Source organism: Scyliorhinus canicula, chromosome 5 (genome assembly GCF_902713615.1).
Source record: "Scyliorhinus canicula chromosome 5, sScyCan1.1, whole genome shotgun sequence".
Lineage (NCBI taxonomy): Eukaryota > Metazoa > Chordata > Chondrichthyes > Carcharhiniformes > Scyliorhinidae > Scyliorhinus > Scyliorhinus canicula.
In genome coordinates this window covers 123,206,266-123,229,458 of record NC_052150.1, presented here as the reverse complement: position 1 = coordinate 123,229,458, position 23,193 = coordinate 123,206,266, and the positions used below count along the sequence as shown (strand labels likewise).

Sequence of the window (23,193 nt, the reverse complement as noted above, 5' to 3'; positions counted from 1 at the left end):
GAACAAAGTTATCACAGAAAAGGCAATGATGCTGCTTTAAAAATATTTGAATTTTAATATTAATGTATTGCTTGTAGGAACTTGAAAGAGTCACGTCATTGCAGGCCAGTCTTCAATTAGCAGCAGTCATATGTACAAATGCCAGAAGGTAAGAGTTAATTTCTCGAAAAATAATGTTTGCTTAGAATTCTATAATACTTCTATAATGTATTTTCAATAATGCATTTTCTCATGTATTCACAAACTATTTGTATTGACTGATCGCCTGGTACAAGCCTAAGTAAAGGTTGTTTGCCAAAGGGCAGCTTTTATGTGATGGAACACAAGAAAGTGCACTAAGCAGAGGGTGGAGTTGAAAAATCGATCTAGTTGTTTAAGTAGACGTCAGGTTCAAAATGGTTGACAAATGCATAACAACAATCAACAGAATCAGTAGAAAACAAAAACAGTAGTAAACAAGTTGTGGTCTGCCATCCAGATTACACACTGCATACTGAGAAATGAGAGAGGCATCATGTCCTGGAAGTACTGAAAAGAATATATCTCTAATTTTGCATGTCTTAGTTATGCCTCCCCGGACAGGCGCCGTACCAGCCTCCCCGGACAGGCGCCGGAATGTGGCGACTAGGGGCTTTTCACAGTAACTTCATTGAAGCCTCCTCGTGACAATAAGCGATTTTCATTTCATTTTTCGAGAAATGACTGGAGAAACGGGAGCTTTTCGAGCTTTGAAAAGAAACAATTTGAGATGACACAACATGACAATGATAGAGCACAGGAGGAGGTCATTCAGCCCATTGTCTGTACTAACCTTTTGATAGATTAATTCAATTAATCCCATAGTCTTGTAAATATTTTCATTTCAAGTATTATCCAATTTTTCTTTGAATGCTACCATTTGAATCTGTGCCCTTCATTCTTTTTCAGGCAGGGTGATCAAACGTGCTGAAAAAAAACTAGGTCACCTCTGGTTCTTTTGCCAATGGCCGTAAATCTTTATCCTCTGATTATTGAGCTTTCTGAAGTGTAAACAATTTCTCCACTTTATAAAACTTATTTACAATTTTGAATTGCTCTATAATAACTCTTAACCTTCATTACCTTAATGAGATAACTCTGGCTTCTCTCCCATGAACTGAAGTCCTTCAGCCTTGGTAGCATTTGAGTAAATTTCTTCTGCACCATCTGCAAAGCTTTAATGTTCTTCCTCAAGTATGGTGCCCAGAATTGAACACCGTACTCCAACTCAGGGCCACCCAGTGTTTTATAAAGATTTGGTAACACTTCTGTACTTAATTGCTTAATTGGCTGAAGTTGGGAACAGCAAAGGTCAGAAAATCAGTGCAAGTAGTTTATAGGCTGCTAACAAAAATAGTCATACTGTTGGACAGAACGGTAAGGAAATAATAATTAGAGTTTGTAACAAAGAAAATGTAATAATTGTGGAGGGCTTTAAAATTCATATAGCCTGGACCAATCAAATTTGCAAAGATAGTCTGGAAGGTAGTTTGTAGAATGCTTTTGTGAACTATATACTGTGGAATCCTGGAACAATACACTGTGGAATTAACTAGGGATCGTATGATTTTCGATCAAGTATTGTGCAATGTGGCAGGGTTAATTAGTAACCTGCAAGTAACAGGTCCACTGAGAAATGTTGATCATAATTGTTAGACCCCAATGGAGGTTTGGGGAGCAGGACTATACGATTTCCCGTGACTACCCCGGAATATGAACTTTCCCTTTAAGACGGGCAGGCCTTCCCCTTTAAGGAGTAGGTTTTCACCTTTACAAGGAGAGCCCCAGTTGCACAAAAACTCCGGCCTATCTGCAGCTCAGGAAGGAGATCCTTCGGGGAATGGCGCAGTATTGTAATTGTATTGAAATAAACCTTGTTCTGTAATTTCTACTTCTGTCTACGTGTTCTGCCGACCGCGGATTCAATAATAATACATTTGAATTCCATATTAAGTTTGAATGCAACATACTCCAGTCACAAACAAGAATCTTAAACTAAAGTACAGCCAGTTATTTGGATATGTGGGGGAGCTGGCTGAGGTTGATTAGCTAAATAGACTAAAAGGTATGGCAATAAATAGAGTGGGAACCATTTGAAGAAAAAATTCTAAATATTCAACAAAAATGCATTTGATTCAAAAGCAAAAACGCAGCAAGAAAATTCCATCCCTGGTTTACTAAACATGTTAAGGATGGTATTAGATTTTTAAAAAGAGGCTTTTAATATTGCATAGAATTTTTGTAAGTCTGTGGAATGGGAATATTTTGGAAACCAGGATGGAACACCAAGAAACTGATAAAAGAAAACATGAAGTATGAGAGTAAAGGAGCCAGGAATATGAAAACAGATTAAGCAACCTTTTACAAGTATATTGTCATGTGAGAGTACCTTTAAGAAATGGATGTTTAAGCAGTGTACCTTTAAGAACTGGAGCAGCTCGTATTACTGAAGTGATGTCAGAGGGAGGAGCTGAGCTGAGATCACTTCTGCTTTTTCTGTTTTTAGTTTCAATTTGAGAAAGCAGCTGAAAAGTGCCTGGCTGGTTTGCTGTGAGCTGTTTTGAAAGGAGAAAGCCAGTTTGGAAGAGAGCAGCTGAAAAGTGCCTGGCTGGTTTGCTGTGAGCTATTTTAAAAGGAGAAAGCCAGTTTTGAGAAAAGAGCTTGGGTGTGTTTGCAGCAAGCTGGATCTGCTGTGATCTTTGCCAGGAAAGAATATCTCTGAATCATTTGGGTGATTTAAACTCATATTAGTAATGTCTTTAACCTGATGTGTTTCTGTTTAAAGGTGTTAAGTCTTTTGGAGGTTTGAAGGAACATTTTGAGGAACATTTAGTGTTGTATTATTTTAAGTAAGGGGTGTTATGGGATCCAATGTTTATTTGAGAAGGTTAAGTTGAATTCATGGAATAAACATTGTTGTGTGTTTAAAAACCCACGTGTCCATAATTGTACTACCACACCTGGAGAACAAGCCGTGTGCTTCAAAAGCAACAATACATTAAAGTGTGGATTGTTGAACTCCACATTCATTTTGGGTTTCTGAAAACGCCGCTCCCATAACAATATATAAAGGAAGAGCATTGCTAAAATAAATTTTGTTCCCTTTGGAAGCAGAGATAGGCGAAATTTTCATGGGGATTGAGAAAATGGTGGATGCATTGAACAAATATTTTGTGCCTGTCCCCACAGTAGAAGACACAAGTTACATAATAAGAGCTAATAAGAGTCAGGGAATTAAGGTAATTAATATCAACAAAGAACAAATATTGAAGAAGCTTAAAGGATTGGAATCTGACAGATCCCCAGGAGCTAATGGCACGTACCCTCAGGTTCTAAAGAGGTGAATACAGGGTAGAGGGTGTACTAATTATGATTTTCCAAAATTCCCTAGATTTTAGAATGGTCCCAACAGGTTGGAAATTGGTATTCAAGAAGGAAGGAAAGAGTGAGCTGGGAACTACAGGTTAGCCTGACATCAGTAGGTAGGGAAAGTGCTGGAATATATTAACAAAACTTCTGAAATATACAGTATGATTAAAACATAGTTTTACAAAAGGGAAATTGTGTTTCACAATTTTTTGTTTTTTGAGGACGTAGGGTAAAGAAAAGGAAACCAGTAGAAACCACTTAGATTTCCAAAAGGCATTCAGTAAGGTGCCAGATATAGGTTAAGATGCAGGATAAAGGCTAGTCGAGTTGGAGGTAATATCTTAGCTTGGATTGAGTATTGGTTAGCAGACAGGAAACAGAGAATAGGTATGAACAGGGCATTTTCAAGTTGTCAGGCTGTAACTAGTGGATTAGTGCTTGGGTAGCCAGTTATTTACAAGCTATGTTAAAGTCTTGGGTACATTACCCTGTTCCTTTGGCTGAGTTAACTGATGATATGAAGCTAGGAGGGAACACAAGGTATGAGGAGAATACAGAGGCTGCAAAAAGATGCAGACTGGTTAAGTTACTAGGCCACAAGTTATCAGATGGCGTATAATGTGGGGAAATGGGGTTATTCACTTTGGTAGTAAGATTAAAAAAGCATCTTATTTTTTTAAAGCATGGAATTCATTAAGTTGCTCAGAGGAGTTTTGTTTACTGTACAAGGGACACAAAATTAACTTCAAAAAAAAATATTAAATGGGATGTGGGCATCATTGTTCAATACTGGATTTATTGCCCATCCCTAATCTCCTGTAAGAGGTTGGTGGTGAGCCACTGCCTTGAACTGCTGCAGTCAATGTGCTGTTAGGAAGGGAGTTCTTGGATATTGACCCAGCAACAGTGAAGGAATGGTCATATAGTTCTAAGTCAGGATTGTGTGTGGCTTGGAGGGGAATTTCCAGGAGTTGGCGTTCCCATGTTTCTGATGTCCTTGTCCTTCTTGGTAGAAATTCGGCTTTAGAAGGTGCTGTTGATGGAGCAAAGGTGGGTTGTTGCAGTGGATCTTGTAGCTGTTACACACTGCTGCTGCAGTGCGTCAGTGTGGAGGGAGTGAATGTTTATGGATGACGTGCTAATTAAATGGACTGCTTAGTCCTGGATGGTGTCAAGCTCCCAGCTGAGTTCAAGAATTTAGAATAATGTAAAATATTTGTTTTTGAATTCTCCAACATGCTTGTTGGGCTGTTGTATTTAATTTGTGATGCAGTTTATTTGCTCTCACATACTGGACAAAATCCTCCCCTTCCTGCACAGACTGCTGGCTGAGATGAGAAACCAGCTGTGGAGCTCTCCAGCTGCTCCAGTTTGCTCTCCAGGTTTTAGTGCGCTCTGTGCAAAATGAATTTAGAGGCACAGGGTGTGATTCAGCCACTGTGCTGCGTCCACAGGTGAATCTCATGAGAGACTCTAATCAGGCTCCGCGCTGGGTGGTGGGCCAATCGCAAGTATTTCTCCATCTGGCTCATTTAAACACTCTTTTGCCATATTCGCCAGGCAGTTAATGGCCGCGCCTACCAGACTGCAACCGTGTGCCAATTAGCACTGGTTTCTATATGCATGGACCAGATATGATGGCACCTCTGGGCATCTCAATGGTCATTAAGGCCCTGCGGGAGGTCGGGGACAGGGCAGGATAGTACCATTTCACTCCTCCTGGCAACAGGGTACCCTTGCCCTTTCAGCGTGCCTGGGTAGCACTTCCAGAATGCCAGGGGGACTGCCAGGGTGCCAAGCAGGCAGTACACAGGTTTCTGGGTGCCAATTAACACTGCTAGAGATTGAACCTTGGGGCCCTTTCACACAAGCGGAAGGGGGGGGGGGGGTGTTGAGAGCTCAATTAAAGGTTGTGAGGTAAAAGGGGGAGTCCTGAAAGCAGGGGGAGGGGAGCTTTAAGGGGAGAGGTGTAGAGATCATAGTGGCCAGCCACAATGGTGCCCTGATCTGTGAGGAGCTGGCCCTGCTGATAAAATGCTTAAGTGTACAAGTGCAGCCTTGACAGAGAGGAACTCCCAGAGGCCAAAGAAAATGGCAGACTGTTGTTGAATCATCGCTGGACCAATCTCGGCACTGCAGCTACTGAGGAACACCCCACCAAACACACTCGGAAGCGGGCTTCGAATTCTTTCCGCTGAATCGTGCCTGTAGTTTTCGCCATCGATCGAGTTGGCTCCACTGGCGCTCCGATCTGCAAGTAAAAACAAATTTTGCCCAACCCCCATTCACCAGCATTGGGACCCCCCATTCACCAGCATTTGGACGCACCTCCTCCCACTTTCACCAGTATTGGGATCCACCCACCACCCAAAAACCCACCATCAGCATTACGGCACTCCCCCTTCTGCCTCCAATGGGGAGGTGCAAATTGGGGTGGTTTGGAAAGCGCTGAAGGCAGTAGTCAGAGGGGAGCTGATATCCATTCGGGCGCACAGGGAGAAGGCGGAGAGGGCCGAGAGGGAGAGGCTGGTGGAGGAAATGGTACGGGTGGATAGGAGATACGCGGATGCCCCGGAGGAGGGGCGTTTGAGGAAGAGGCGCATTCTCCAAGCGGAGTTTGATATACTGACCACCCAGAAGGTGGAGGCGCAATGGAGGAGGGCACAGGGGGCGGTGTATGAGTATGGGGAGAAGGCAAGTCGGATGCTGGCCCACCAGCTCCGGAAACTGGAGGCAGCGAGAGAGATAGGGGCAGTCACAGATGCAGGAGGGAACTTGGTGCGGGGTGGGAGGGACATTAATGGGGTGTTCATATCCTTTTATGAGGGGCTGTACCGAGCGGTGCCCCCTAGGGAGGCAGGAGGGTTGGACCGCTTTCTGGATAGGCTGGATCTCCCAAGAGTAGGGGATGAGCGGGTGGAGGGTCTGGGGGCCTCAATCGAGCTGGAGGAACTGATGGAGGCGCTGGGAAGTATGCAGACAGGGAAAGCGCCGGGACCTGACGGGTTCCCGGTGGAATTTTACAAGAAGTTTTCAGATCTGCTGGGCCTGCTGCTTGTGAGGACCCTGAATGAGGCAAGGGAGTGGGGGGCTCTGCCCCCGTCGATGTCTAGGGCAATTATTTATTTGATCCTGCAGTGGGACAAAGACCCTCTTCGGTGTGGGTCTTACAGGCCGATTTTGCTCCTTAATGTGGATGTAAAGTTGTTGGCAAAGGTACTGTCCAGAAGGGTGGAAGATGTAGTCCCGACGGTTATCCATGAGGACCAAACGGGATTTGTAAAGGGGAGGTAACTGAATGCCAACGTACGGCGGCTCCTTAATGTTATGATGATGGCGCCAGCGGCTGGGGAGGCAGAAATAGTAGCATCAATGGATGTGGAGAAAGCTTTTGATAGGGTGGAGTGGAGTTACCTGTGGGAAGTGTTGAGGAGGTTTGGGTTTGGTGAGGGGTTCATCAGCTGGGTGAGGTTGCTGTACAGCTCCCCGGTGACGAGTGTGGTGACGAACGGGAGGAGGTTGGAGGACTTTTATCTTTCCAGGGGGACGAGGCAGGGGGGCCCCTTGTCTCCCCTGCTCTTCGCGTTAGCGATTGAGCCCTTGGCCATGGCGCTGAGGGATTCGAAGAGTTGGAGGGGGATTGTGTGGGGGGTGGGGGGGTGGGGGGGGGGTGGGGGGAAGAGAACAGCGTCTGTCGTTGTACGCAGATGATCTGCTGTTGTACGTCGCGGATCCGGCTGAGGGGATGCCAGAGGTGTTGAAGATACTTGAAGAGTTTGGGGACTTTTCGGGTTACAAGCTCAATGTGGGGAAAAGTGAGCTGTTTGTCCTGCACCTGGGGGATCGGGAGAGGGAGATAGGTGAGCTCCCGTTGAAGAGGGCTGAGAGGAGCTTTAGCTATCTTGGGGTCCAGATAGCTAGGACCTGGGGGGCCCTGCACAGGCTAAACTTTTCAAGGCTGGTGGAGCAGATGGAGGAAGAGTTCAGGAGGTGGGACGCGCTGCCGCTCTCATTGGCGGGCAGGGTCCAGTCGATTAAGATGACGGTGCTCCCGAAGTTTTTGTTTCTTTTCCAGTGCCTCCCCATATTGATCCCAAAGGCTTTTTTCAAATGGGTGAATAAGTCTATTCTCTGGTTCGTGTGGGCGCGGAAGGCCCCGAGAGTAAGGAGGGTACTCTTGGAGCGAAGAAGGGAGGTAGGAGGTTTGGCATTGCCCAGCCTGTGTGGATATTACTGGGTGCGAATGTGGCAATGATTCGCAGGTGGGTGACGGAGGGGGAGGGTGACGCATGGAAGAGATTGGAGGTGGCGTCCTGTGTGGGTACGAGTCTGGAGGCTTTGGTGACGCCCCCCCTCCCCCCCCCGGCAAAGTACTCCACGAGTCCGGTAGTGGTGGCGTCCCTCAAAATTTGGTGGCAGTGGAGGCGGCATAGGGGGGAAGTGAAGGCCTCAGTGTGGGCCCCGATACGGGGCAATCACCGTTTTGCACCAGGAGAATAGATGGTGGATTTGGGAATTGGCACAGGGCAGGCATCAGACAGATTGGGGATCGCTTCCTTGATGGGACATTCGCGACTCTGGAGGAGCTGGAGGGGAAGTGGAACAGCCCCCTGGGAACGCTTTCAGGTATATGCAGATCAGGACATTTGTTAAGCGGCAGGTGGCGGAGTTTCCGCAGGATAGGGTGCTCTCGGGGACATGGGTCGGTGAGGGGAAGATCTCGGCAATTTATCAGGTGATGCAGGAGGAGGAGGAGGCCTCAGTAGAGGAGCTCAAAGCAAAGTGGGAGGAAGAGCTAGGGGAAGAGATTGAGGATGGAACGTGGTCAGATGCCCTGGAGAGGGTGAACTCGTCCTCTTCTTGCGCACGGCTCAGCTTAATTCAGCTGAAGGTGCTGCATAGGGTGCACATGACAGGGGCCAGGATGAGCCGGTTCTTTGGAGGGGGAAGACAGGTGCGGGAGGTGTTCTGGAGGCCCAGCGAACCACTGGCCCAGCGAACCACACCCATATGTTTTGGGCATGTCCGGCCTTGGAGGGGTTTTGGAAGGGGGTGGCGGGGACTTTGTCTGAAGTGGTCGGGTCTAGGGTCAGGCCGCGCTGGGGGCTCATGATTTTTGGGGTAGCTTCGGAGCCGGGAGTGCAGGCGGCGAGAGAGGCCGGCATTCTGGCCTTTGCGTCTCTAGTAGCCCGGCGCAGGATTCTGTTACAGTGGAGGGACACGCGGCCCCCGAGTTCAGAGGCCTGGATCAACGACATGGCTGGGTTTATCAAGCTGGAGAAGGTTAATTTTGCCCTGAGGGAGTTGGTACAGGGGTTCTTTCGGCAGTGGCAGCCCTTTCTTGATTTCCTGGCGAAGGGGTAGAGGGTGGTCAGTCTCAGCAGCAACCTTGGAGGGGGGAGGTACGGGATGTGGGTTCGGGGTGGTTAAGGGGGTTTGTTTTTGCGACGGTGGGCTTGTTATTTTCTTTTTTCTTGTATTGTTGGTTGTTATTATTTATTATTCTGTTTTTGTGGGGGGGGGGGTAAGTTCTTTTCTTGTTTCGGTGTAGAACCACACCTTGTCTACTTTAACTGTGGGGAGAAAATTTGTTGTTGAAAAACTTGAATAAAAATTATTTAAAAAAAAAAAGAATTGGGTGCCATGTTTCGCGAATCTTGATCTGGAGGCTGTGAGTTAAATTAAGTGGAGCACATCTAATCCTGTCTTTGTGGCCTGGGGTTGGTGTGGCCTTCTGACCTCTGGTCCTGTATTGTCCTGTTCCGGATGTCGGTCGTGAGAGGTAGGGGGTAGCTGAACCGGCCGAGTCCTCCCCTCGACCAAAGCCTAGGTTGTTGACCACCTGTGTTCTGGTGTGACAACATGGTGGAAGCTGATGATGCCTCATGTTTCCCTTGAGATCCTGAGGAGTGCTCATTATCCTGATACTGCTCTCCCTTGATTTTGGCTTTCTTTGTGCGCCAGTGAAGAAATCTTTATCCTGAGGACTGCATTTCTGCATCTCAGTTGCTATCCTGGACTAACTCCCTTTTGATCATGTTGTTGTCTGCTTGATGTTGTCAGTTTTTCCGTGTATGTGTAAGTGAATAATGTGGGTGTGATGGCCTGTACCATCGATTACCCTGATGCAAGTTCATATCATGTTATGCCGAATGTTGAATGTGGGATTGTGCATAATCTTTATCCAAAATGTATTTGGGCCTTATGTTGTCTGACAATCCTTGTGGTGGAGTGAGGGGGTGCTTCATGTGTCGTTTTTTTTTGAAGCTATGGGTATAATGTAACTGTGCTTTCGACTGTATCCTGCTTTGGTGCAGACGGATCTTGTATCCATGGAGGGAACACGATGGAGATACTGTCCCCGACTCAGCTCGTCTTACTTATTCCTCTGCTTGCAATGGCTTCCGTTATGTGCTGTACCTGCTTTGCATTGATACCCATGGCTTTTTTCTCTTATTCTTTTGTTTTGATGTGATAATTATAATAATTAAAAGATCTCAATAAAAGCACATTTTAAAAAATAGGATCATTTCGAAAACAGGAAAATTAATTGAAGCAAAAGCTTGTTATTTACATTTAACCAAAAGTTTCTGACTGTATTTAATGGAATCCGGCCTTCCCATTTAACCCTACCCATTTGTATAGTTTTCCATTGCAGCTTCAACGGCTTAGACTGTGCTTTGCATTTGTCATTTTGTTTCACTATGCACGCACCCTCCATCTCCAGTGCAGTGCCTCTCGTTATGCTCCACCTTTTGTGGATTCCTTTTCAGTCACCTAGGTTTCTGTGGGGTTCCCTCTCTAAACTCATCCTCCTTCCCACTTTGATCTTATTTTCATGGCCAGTCCTAAAATTCACTATTTTCGTCAAACTTTTGATTGGTGTTAATACCTCCTTCTCTGGTACAACATTTCTTTTCCTTTCTGTGAAGTGTCTTGGGATATTTTGCTGTGTTAAAAATGCTGTACAAATCCAAATTGCTATTGAATTGGAATGGTGAACTTTTTCTTCTGAATAACAAAATTTTGTTTATATTTCATTTACATAATTGTTTGTCCTATTTGAAACCGATATGATTTTTATTTTGGCAGACAGCTAAATATCGCCAAGGAAGGCTTTACGCAAGCTAGCCTGGGGCTGCTTGCCAATCAAAGAAAGCGACAGTTGTTGATTGGACTGCTGAAGTCTTTGCGCACAATTAAAACACTGGTATATACTTCTTACATATTTAAATTAAGTTTAGTTTTATTTCTTTTATTTTCTGTTGAGTATTTGCACTGAATCTTTATTTTTTTTACAGCAAAGAACTGATGTACGGTTAAGTGAGATGTTGGAGGTAAGATATATTATTCAAATGTTCATAACACTGGGAAAAAGAAGTGCACTGGTGGTAGTTTTTCCAAATCATTAATTTTCTTTTGTGTGAAGTAAATTTTTAAAGATTATTTTCCTATGCCCATCTATGAAAATTGATGCTTCCTTTTGAATTAATGTAAATTTTAAAACTTCTTTCGGGACTTGTGGGAAGAAATCGGAGCACCTTGAGAAAACCCACACATCGTGGGCTGAAGGGCCTGGCCTATACTGTACTGTCCTATGTTCTATGTTCAGACACAGGGCGAACATGCAGACTCTGCACGGACTGACCCAAGCCGGGAATCGAACCGAGGTCCTTGCCGCTGTATTGACGAAGTAGATGTAGAGCGGGTGCTTCCTTTTGTGGGCCAATCTAGAATGAGAGGTCATAGCTTTAGGATGAGGTGTAGCAGATTTAAAACAGATGAAAATAAATTACTTCTCAGATCGTGAATCTGTGGAATTTATTACCCCAGAGTGTGTTGGATGCCAGGACCTTAAGTAAATTTAAGGATGAGATAGACAGATTAGAGATTTTTAATTAGTAATGGGTTGCAGGGTTATGGAGAACGGACAGGAAAATGGACTTGAGGCTGAGAGGAGATCAGCCGTGATTGTGTTGAATGGCAGAGTGAGCCCGAGAGGCAGAATTGCCTATGCCTGCTCCTCGTTCCTATGTTATTATGTTAAAAGTTTTAAAGCAGGTTGATATTTAATATTAGTTCTGCCTGAGAGAATGTTTTCTTTACCCAATCACCAGGCTTTTAAACCAAAGAACAAAGTGAAACTTTACAGAAATGACAGCAATCATTTAATTTTTCACTCTCCAATGCCATCACTTAGCTAAAAATTCCTGGGAAAAAATATAATGTGGAAATATTTCATAAGCTATAGGTTGGGGCCCATGCTTATCATGAGATTAGAAGATGTAGGAGCAAAAGTAGGCCATTCGGTCCATCAAGCCTGTTCCACTATTAAATGAGATTATGTCTGATCTGATATAATCCTCAACTCCACTTTCTCGCTTTTTCCCTTATTGATTAAAAATTTATAACTCCGCCTTGAACGTACTGAGCAACGTTGCTTCTAAAGCTCTCTGCAACAATGAATTCCACAGATTTACTATCCTCTGAGAGAAGAAATTCTTCCTAATCTCTGTCTTAAATGGGCAACCCCTTACTCTCAGATTATGCCCTCTTGTCCTAGACTCTACCAAAAGGTGATGCATCCTCTCTGTCAATATACCCTGTCAAGCCCCAATGTTCTTGTATGTCTCAATAAGATCATCTCTCATTCTTCTAAACCCCATTAACAGGCCCTACCTACTGGTATCTTGGTAAGTTACTGTCGGTTTGTGAGATGTTGCTATGGATAACAGTTGCATTGATATACCTTAGTCTGTTTTCTTCCAAGAAACCTAGACAGGACAGTTTATTTCCTTCAATCTGGACTTGTTTGATATAATGATGGAGCACAGCAGGAGGTCAATGGTCCATTGTGCGCGTGCCCACTCTTTAATACAACTGTCCAATTAATCCCATTTTCCTTTTCTTTCCTCGTAATCCCGTACATATTTTCTCTTGACATATATATTTAATTTATTTTTTAACGTCACTATTGAACCTGCTTCCTCCACCCTTTCAACAGTGCGTTCCAAATCACAACATCTATCCGTGTGTAAAAAAAATTGTTTCCTTGTGTCACCTCTGGTTCTTTTGACAATCATCTTAAATTTGTTTCCTCTGGTTGCTGACACTTTTCACCTAAACCAAAATGATTTCAAACACCTCTATGAAATCTCTGCTTTAACTTTCTGTGCTTTAAGGAGATCCCATAACCTAAGACCCTTGTCCCAGGTACTATTTAGAGAGTCCTTACGGCATTGAAGGAGGTAATTTAATCTTTTGAGTGCAATCAAGCTGCTCTCACCCAATAGCCCCGCAAATCTGTCTCTCAGGTGCTCGTCCAATTTCTTCTTGAAAGCAGTGATCGTTTCCAGTTCTTCCTCCCTCATGAGCAGTGAGTTCCGCATTCTGCCATTTGCTGTGTAAAATAGTTGTCCCTCCCATCGCTGTGCATCTCTTGTCTAAAACCATAATTCTTCGTCCCTGTCCTTGTAGTAATCTGTTTTGCACCTTCTGCCAGGCATAAACTACATTCCTGAAGTTTCAATCCCAGAATTGAACACACTGCTGCAGCTAAGACCTTACCAATATTTTCCAAGATTCCTTTATTAATGAAGCCAAGGATCCTATGTGATTTTTAAAAATCTGCCTTCTCAACTTTGCCTGCCACCTTCAAAGATTTGTGGATGGACACCTTCGGATCTCTGTTCCTGAATTCTCTTTAAAATTGTAGGTTTGGTTTCATGTTACCTGTCTATTAAAATGCATCATTTCATGCTTCTTTGAGTTAAATCTCATCTTTTCTTTTGCCCATTTTACCACTCTCTAATGTTATTGTTTATCACATTTACCAGTTTCTTGTCACCTTTAAACTTACATATCCAAGTCCAGATCATTAATACATGTTTAAGGAGCAGTGATTCTATTACCGAGCGCTGGGGAACATGACTGTATACTTCTATTCAGTTAGAAAAACATTAACCAGTGAATCCAGATCCAGGATTCATGTACTATATGATGGAAGGGGAAATCAAGAAAAGCTACAAAATTAAAAGAAAGGAACATTGATTTAAGTGTGTAAAGGCAGATTTGGGTCTAATGTGAGGAAACCATTCTTCGTGTGTGGTGTGCTTAACACACAGGATGGGTGTGAAAATCATCAATTCCTTTAAGAAACAGTATAATGCGGTGTTGGGAATGCTGGGTCTTTATGAATAATGAGCTAAAATGGCCTTTTGTATCTCATGAAACAAAAATTATTATTTTTTTATTCGTTGATGGGATGTGGGTGTTTCTGGCTGGGCTAGCACTTATTACCCATCCCTGAGAGCATTTAAGGGTCAACACATGGGCGGCATAGTGGTGCAGAGTACTGCTGCCTCATGGCGCAGAGGACCCGGGTTCGATCCTGGCCCCGGGTCACTGTCCGTTTGGAGTTTGTACATTCTCCCCGTGTCTACGTGGGTCTCACTCCCTCATCCCAAAGATGTGCAGGGTTTGTGGATTGGCCGCGCTAAATTGCCTCTTAATTGGAAGAGAAAAACAATCGAATAGTCAACCACATTGCTGTGGATCTGGAGTCACATGTAGGCCAGACCAGGTAAGGACGACAGATTTCCTTCCCTAAAGGACATTAGTGAGCCAGATGGATTTTTCCGAAAGTCGGTAATGGTTTCATGGTCATCATTAGACTTTTAATTCCAGATTTTTATTGAATTCAAACTTTACCACCTGCCATGCTGGGCTTTGAGTCCTGGTCCCCAGAGCATTATTACCCTGGGTCTCTGGATTGCTAGTCGATTTAGCTCACTTGGCTAGACAGCTGGTTTGTGATGCAGGGCAAGGCCAGCAACGTGGGTTCAGTTCCCGTACCAACTGAGGTTATTCATGAAGGCCCTGCCTTCTCAATCTTGCCCCTCACCTGAGGTGTGGTGATCCTCAGGTTAAATCACCACCAGTCCACTCTTCCCCCTCAAAGAGGAAAGCAGCCTATGTAAATCTGGGACAATTATGACTTTATTTACTTACCTTTACCTATATATATCCCCCTATAATATTGTATTTTTATTATTCATTCAACGGAATTGGGCATCGTGACACTTATTTCCCATTGCAATTTTCCTTAAGAATCACTGTAGTCCATGTGATAAAGGAGCTCCCACAAATTTGTTAGTTAAAGAGTTCCTTGGTTTTGATCCAGCGCCAATGAAGGAGCAGCATTCCAAGTCAGAATGTGGTAAGCCTGGAGATGATAGTGTTCCCATGTCCCTACTGCCGTTGTCCTTCTAGGTGGTAGAGGTTATCTGTTTAGGAGGTGCTGTTGCAGTAACCTTGGCGAGTTACCGTAGTGTACCTTGTAGATGGCACACACTACAATCACTATGTCTTAGTGAATTCTTAAGGTGATGGATGAGGTGCCAATCAAGTGGGCTGCTTTGTCCTGTGCAGGACACTTAATAAGATTCCGCAAAAAGGATCAGATAAATAAATGGCCACTAAATCTATTTAGAATGGTATTAGTTATTCAGGATCAAGAGTAAGCCATTTATTTCTCTTGGTCCATTCCACCATTCAACTAGATTGTCGATGACTGGCAGCTCAGCTCACACATTTAAACATCATTGATCCATTCATCTTGGTTTTGATTTCATCATGAAGAAGTTGATGGTGGGTGCACACTTTGGCCTTCTGTGGCAACACCACCAGTTGACGGACATCACCTTGCAGGTTGAAGAATTGCACATGCTCCAAGAGCATCTTGAGAGTTGTGGGGCTAAGATTGTTCTACACATCAGCTGTGAGAAGCCTTAAGATAGTGATTACTGGGCAGCAACAAAGCCTGCCTATCACCATCGGGTAAGAGTCGATTGACTACTTCCCCTACCTAGGAAGCAGCATCTCCAAGGAGGGTGATGTGGAGATGGTGTCCACAAGAGAGTCTGTAGTGTAGCAAAGATCTCCCGACGCCTCCACTTGGTCTCAGCATCCAACACTATCAACATGGTCATGAGGCTGCAACATTCCATACTAGTAGCAGTCTATGCCTGCGAAAAATGGAAGAGAACATGAAAGATAAGTTGAATGTCTTCACTGGTATTACCTACGGAAGAGCCTGGGCATGTTGTGAGTCATAGCATTAAAAATGAATAATGCTACAAAGGACTGATCAGAGGCACCAGTGGGAAAGTGAGAGATGGCTGGTGACGCACATATTTTGCTTCCCGGTCACATACTTGTCAGAGTGGCAGTAAATCTGGACACCATGAGACGGAAGAAGAAGACTGGGCCAACCAATGAAGACCTGGTGAAATACATTTAAGGAGAACCTCAAGAGTGGGACACTACCTGAGCTGGAGCGAAAGAGATTGCGATGGACCGGTGATGAAATGTTGCTGCCCATTGTCCCACATAGGACCAGAGGTACTAAGCCTAACATCCTTAGTTGAGGAAGGAATGTTGACCAAGGCATAGGAAAAACACAGTATTCCACATCCATCTGAATGGAAAGAAGTTTGACGCCTTATTAAAAGAATAGCATGACGCAGTACACCCTCGATGTATTTATGTCCTGAAGGAGGACACATTATCCAATTGGCTAAGACAGATATTTTTGCACAGTTTCTGATAATTTTGTGATTGCCTTTTATTCTATACAACCAATAACTCGTTCGATTGGCTTGGTGGAGTCCTGAATATTTTTGCAATTTCTTTTTTTATGAAGGAGGAAGATTATCCTGGAGCAATACAACTCTGTTTGGAATGTCAGAAAGCAGCTAGCACATTCAAACACTACAGTTGCATAAGGTAAGACTTTGATCTATAAAAATCTAAAATGTCATATGTGAAAATTCCATTTGTCACATCGTACTCTTTTCTTTAACAGACTTTGAACAGTTTGCAACATTATTGATTCTTGAATGAAGTGATAAACTGCAAGTAAATCTTCTAAGAAGGTTTTGCTGTATGGATCTGTGTCCTGACAACCTAAGAACATTCTATTGTAGAAGCTTTCATACCTTTGTGTGGATAAATAACACTCATATCTTGGCATATGTGCCAAACTTCAAAAAAGGTAGCATCAACTATTCAGTGGAAAGCAGTACAGGAGCACAAAGGGTAAAAACATTTCCTGAAAGCACAAGACATTGGTGTAGAAAATACAAAGTCAGATTGAACAGTATCTGTAGTTGTAGACCGCGGTGCTGTCTTTCTGTTATAGATGGATATTGAGATTCATTTTTCTGACATTAATTGTAGATAAGAGTAAGATGTGCCAAATGTTACCCAAGATTTTGAAACTGACATACACTCTCTTTATCTTGCAGTCTGAATCATATCACAGCAGTAACAATCCTTTCTCAATTCATAAGAAAATGCTTCCGAATGTCACTCAGGCTTCACACAGTATTAATGTCTGGCAAGACAGCTTCAGTGTTTGCTTTCAAGACAGACTTCTTGCTCTTTGGTCAGTGTACTTTCTGACTATGCTGAATTTTGCCAATGTGTCAGTCTCTGATATTGGCATGGTTAGTGGGTATAGGTCGATTGGGCAAATGGACTCCAGTGCGGAGTCAGGCACAGATTTAGTCCCACCAACAATGACAAGAACAAAGGAAAAAAGTGGGGGAAAAAAAAGCTGATATTCTGTGGCAATATAGAGTCATTTACAGACAGGATGTATGAGAGTCTAATTCACAAAACCTGTGATTGTGGGCTTCATAAATAAAGGCTTGTGAGTACACAAGCAAGCAAGTTATGTTGAACCTTTATAAAGCTCTGGCTATTCTACAACTGTGGTCTGTGCCCACCAGACCGTGTGCAAATGCAGCAAGACTTAGACAGTATCTAGGCTTGGGCTGACAAGTAGCAAGTAACGTCCACACCACAAAAGTGCCAGACAATGATCACTCCAATAAGAGAGATTCACACCATCGCCCCTTGGCATTCAATAGCATTACCATTACTGAGTCGTCCAATATCAACATCCTGGGGGTTACCATTGATCAGAAAAGGAACTGGATGAGTCATTTAAATACTGTGGGTACAAGAGCAAGTCAGAGGCTAGGAATCCTGCAGCGAGTAATTTCCCTCCTGACTCCAAAAAGCATGTCCACAATCAACAATTCACAAGTCCGGACTATGATGGACTACTCCTCACTTGCCTGGATGAGTGAAGCTTCAACAACACTCAAGAAGATCAACACCATCCAGGACAAAGCAGCTTGCTTGATACGGACCCCTTCCACAAACGTTCACTCCCTCCATCAGCAAGCATAGCAGCAGCTGGGTGTACCATCTACAAGATGCACTGCAGGAACTCACCAAGGTTCCTTGGGCAGCACCTTCCAAACCCATGCCCACTCCCATCTAGAAGAGCATGATACATGGGACCACCACCCCTATACGTTCTCCTCCAAGTCACTCACCATCCTAACGTAGAAATATATCGCTGTTTCTTTGTTGGGTCAAAATCCTGGAGCTCCCTCCCTAATGCCACAGTGGGTGTTCCTACACCATATGGACTACAGCAAAGGCAGTCTCAAAGACAATTCGGGATGGGAAACAAATGCTCAACCAGCCTGCGAAGCCCATACCCTGTTTTTAAAGAAAAACATTTTTTTAAATGTTCTGGCCGCCACACTGTAGAAAAAATGATGAGGGTCTATGAAAGGTTGTTTCCAGTGATGGAGGATTTTAGCAAGAAGTACAGTCTGGGGTTCTATTTAGAGCAAATGAGAATGAGGGGAGATTTGACAAAGGCGTACAAGATTGTGACAGGTTTTGATGAAGGTAAACAGGAATATTTGTTCCCATGAGCGAATGTTAAAAGGTTTAAGGAACACATTTAGGATTTTGGGCAAGAGTTGCAGGAGGAATGGGAGGAAGAACCTTTTTGCAGTAAGTGATAAAAACCGGTAGTTCACCCATGAGCATGGTGGAAGCAGGCGATCAAAAAATTCAAACGTCAATTGGATGGGATGAAATGAACTTGCAGAGATAGAGCGGGTAATGGGACTGACTGGTATTCTCTGTAGAGATCCGGGAAAGACTCAATAGACCGACTTGCCTCTTCCTGTGCATGAAATGACTGTAACTGTGATTCTGTAAACTTGGAATGGGAAACAATTTGTTTGGAAGATGATGCTGCAATGCTTTGAGACCAAATTTGCAGTCACTTATGCTAATTGACAAAAAGCTATGGTACACAAAGTCGTCATAAAATTATTGTCTTAGTGGTTATTTTATAAGTCAAGTCCGATTGTTGAAAGCTGTGGAGGGACAGCAACAAGAAGTTCCACAAAATGGAAATCTGAATGGATGAAAATGACAAAAGCCATTATTGAAGGAGAAAAACATACCAGTTTAGGTTTAAACGGTAGTTGTTCCCATAAAATGTGATTTAGCAACTTTTCATCTTTGTTTTTCATTTGCTGAATGAGAAAGAAAAAGCCATGGATAGCTTGTGCATTAGAGAAGTAATTTAATAAATGATCAAACATTTGCCGAATGGCAGCTGGCAAGGATCAAGAAAACCTACTCCATTAGAATGCAACTGTCATGTGAGAGTACCTTTAAGAAATGTGTGTTTATAAATGGGTGTGTGTATACAAGTATCTGAAATGAGAGTACCTTTAAGAAATGGGTGTTTATTACTGCAGTCATGTCAGAGAGTGGGTGGAGCTGGGCTGTCTCAGCTTTTTACTTTTGTTTTAGGCTGTTTGCTGCAGTTTGTTTTCAGAGCTGGGTAGCTGCAGTCACAGCCAGAAGGTGTATTTGAATCTCTCTCTGTAATCTAAAGATTACTGGTGATTTAAAACTAATAACAGTAGTGACTTTAACATGATGTGCTTCTGTTTAAAGGTTTTTTTTTAAAGTCTTCTGGATGTTAAAAGGACGGTTTACGGATTACTTAGTGTTGTATTCTTTGGGGGTTGTATTTGAATTAATGTGTGCCGTGTGCTCCCCATACCACAATCTAGTAAAAGTTGTGGGTCAGGTGAACTCCATGATAGACTTTGGGGTTCTCTGAACCCTGGCCCATAACACAACTCCAATTGAATTAGCAGTCATTCTGTCTGATATTGGGTGATTTTTGCTGAATATTTTCAGTATCTAAGAGACATATCAGAGTTTTATGTTAAAACATGTATTTGTTCATCAGATAGCGCAGGAGATGTGACAAGATCAAAAGGATCAAATGATATGTGATCCAGATACAACAAATCACCACAAGTGAGCTCAGTGAGACATATGGCCTTTTTTTGGTTATGGCCGTGCTTGCATAGTTTTAGATTTTCTGCGTCATCATTGATAGAGAACTTGTTCAAATTTGAGCAAAGATTTCAAAGCTATTTCATCAAAGACCGAGGAAATGCCATTTTGTAGATCTGAATCTGAATTTGTATCAGGGCTAACTTTATAGGAACGTTTCTTCGATTTTGATAGTGATTGAACATTTTGTCATGGGATGTTGAGCTTTCTATAACATTCTGCTCATTTCAAATTCTATTTCAAGATTTTTTGCTATTATAAATCTCCATGCACAGGAAAACTGCTCAACTGTTAGAAATGTTTTTATCAATCATATAACTGAGGAGATTGAACCTTAAATAAGTCAAACACTCGAGATATATTTACATAAATATACCTGACTTACAAAGATTGACGTGATTCAGAATTTAAATTTACAGGCTCACTTTATGCGTGTTGAGACAAATCAATCCCTTTCTCTGTTCAATTCAGCTGTTAGTCTTGTTAAGATAATCTTATAATAAATTAACTTTATGCCATAAAGATCAAAGGCACACCATAAGCATAACTACTAGAAGTAGAATAGATTCTTTAGATTGTTTAAAAAAACCGTTCAAGCCACTTAGTCTTCTGTTTTGCCTCCAGAATTAAGTAATAGGTAAAATATTGTGCAGAACAGTTCATTTCAGTGGTCGACCTATGAAGATTTTCTGCTGCTCTTATCAGATTTTCTAATATAATGTCCAGATCTTTGGTCGGAAAGATGTTGAACCAGTCAATGTTTGCCATCCTTTGAAACTGACAACTTCTGGAGTCTGCACATTAACAAGGTTCAACAAAGTTATCCAGATTCTACACTTCCCAAGGGTGTATTGTTGAACTATCAGATTGCAATCAACTTGAACTGACAGTATCTCATCTTTTTATGTTAATAATATCACTGAAAAAACCCTTGAAAAAGTTGCACCTTGTTGAATGAAGCACACTCAGTTCATTATTACTGCTGGAATGCCTCACTGTCCCTGAAAATATATTTACATTTGTGGAATGGCGAATTGCTTGTTACAATTAAATTAGCATTTTGCAATTTTAAAAAAATGCTAATTATGATATGTACTACCTTAATCGCATGTATGTCTGACTTGTTTATTTACTTTCTAAAATGTTACTGTGTGAAAATTTCAGCGCATTTTATTCTGGTCTATAAGAACATTTTAAGGTGACTTCCTGCTTAGTCTGTTTGATGACATCCCTGGGGATCTTGACTTGTGTCAGGTACAAAATTCTGTTGTGACAGGGGGAATCCATGTCACAGAACTTACTAGCTCTTTGTGGGCAGCCTTCTTCAAGGTCAATGCTGGATATGGTCACTTCATTGTGGACTCTGTCATCCAAAGACTGCAAGTCTTCCAATGTTATGGAAAATAGAAGATTAATACATTAAGCTACATTTAGGGGAGGGATCTGCAAGAATTTAAGTAATGTAAAAAAGTAAAGGAGAGCACAGCAAAGAATAAAGTAAGGGAGGGCATTAACGACAAGGGCATGGATAGAGTTATGGAACAGGAGTCTAATAAAATGATTAGCCATAAGATGAGACACAATTCTTTCAGAAATTAGTTAAAATTCCTGTGCAGCAATATATGCAGTATCCATAATAAAACAGGGGAGCTGGAGGCAATTGGGCGTCCCAATTGTTGGGAAGAACCACACATAATCTTTGCTGATACATGGCTATGGAATAATAGGACTCAGAATTCATCAATTCAGGATGGAACATATTTAGGAAAGGTAAAAAGGGGAGGTGGAGTAGCTATATTTGGGTAGCATATTGGCAGTAGGAAAAAGGATGTAGCAACAGCAAGACAAAGATAGAATCCATTTGGATAGAGATAAACAAAATACAACCTCAATCAAACTGATAAAAATTGTCCAGCAACCACATCGTAGTGGAACAGAGGTTGAGAAAGAAATATGCAGACAAATTAAGAGAATTAAGTTAAAGACATAGAATAATAATCATGGAGAATTTCATCTACCCTGTTATTGCAGATGAGGTAATGACGAGGATAAGGGAATGGAGTTCCTACAATGTGTACAGACTCCTGCTAATGCACAGACTCCTTCCTAATCCAAGATGTAAATATCCTAACATGGAAGGCATGCTGCGGAATCTAGCAATGAGGAATAAAAATTAACGGATCAGAGAAAGCGAGTGAGGGGGGACAGCTATGCAATAATGACCAAAATATAATACACTTGAAGATAATAGAGAAGGACAAAAATACAATGAAAACCAGGTTAATAGAGTGAACAAAAATAGATTTTAGGGGCTGAGAATAGAACTTGGTAAAACAAAATGGGCAACAACATTTGCAAGAAACAATGTAGAACAAAATGGGAAACATTTAAAACTCTTCAACAGAGTGCAGGGAAATATGTTCCACTAAAACGAGAGAAAGAACTAAATACTAGTGAAACTCCACGGGTGAAAGAAAGACACGTGGATTACGAGAAAGGCATGCATTGCAAAGAAGTTAAAGATACTAGATTAGGAGAGAAGTAAAAATAATCAGGAAAGTCCCCGTGTCTGCGTGGGTTTCACCCCCACAACCCAAAGATGTGCAGGATAGGTGGATTGGCTACGCTAAAAATTGCCCCTTAATTGGAAAAAATAATTGGGTACTCTAAATTTATAAAAAAAAATAAATAAATAATCAGGAAGGCAAAACAGGATGATGAAATTGTCCAAGATCATAAAATAGTAAAATATTTTACAGACACACCAATAAAAACAAAAGGAAGGCTGTGATTGGAATAGGGCCATTAAGGGATGGACAGGATAATACCACAGGTGACGATAGAGTGATGGCAGAAATATTAAATGATTAATTTTCTTTAATATGCGCCAACAAGATAGATTAGATAGACATGTCATTGAATGATGAGATGAGGAATGAGATAACATTTAAAATAGAAAACTCAAAAATGATAAAACCTCTGGTTCAGGTGGCATAAAGGGAAGAAATAGAAGAGGCATTACTAGTAGATTTAACCATTCGTTAGAAAAAGACATACCAGAAGACTGGTGGATAGTTGATAATCCTACATTTAAGGAGGAGAAGGGACAGATTATGTCCAGGAAATTATAGACCAGCCAACTCTTCACTCGCGGTAGAAAAAATAATGGAATATTTATTAAAGGAAAGAATAGAAGAGCATCTCAATTAGAAACGTAATAATGGATTGCCAGCATCTATTTCAAAAGGAAATGTTTGTATTGCATTTTACGAGGCAGTAATAGAGAGGGTAGACAATGGTAATGCAATATATGCAATTTTTTTGAATTCTCTATAAGTCTTCAAGAAGGTTCCCCAAAATGGACAACTACTTTACTCAAGGAGTGGTTAGAATATAAAACTCGCTACCACTGGGAGTGGTTAAATTGAACAGTATAGATGACTTTATTGGGAAACTAGTCAAGCTTATGAGAGAAGGGAATAAATTTAGGCTGAGGAAAGATAGGGGTATACTTGAGTGGAGTATAAATGCCAGCATGCACTGGCTGGGCTA

General features: G+C 42.3%; 1 protein-coding gene across 1 annotated transcript in view; it reads left to right on the top strand.

Moving 5' to 3' along the window:
- vps50 (VPS50 EARP/GARPII complex subunit) overlaps positions 1–23,193 on the top strand; it is a 234,499-nt gene that overhangs the window by 71,694 nt on the left and 139,612 nt on the right. Inside the window, exons 6-9 of the mRNA XM_038797578.1 lie at positions 78–148; positions 10,480–10,597; positions 10,689–10,724; positions 16,091–16,173. Coding sequence (XP_038653506.1) covers positions 78–148; positions 10,480–10,597; positions 10,689–10,724; positions 16,091–16,173 — 308 coding nt within the window. The remainder of the gene's footprint in view (positions 1–77; positions 149–10,479; positions 10,598–10,688; positions 10,725–16,090; positions 16,174–23,193) is intronic.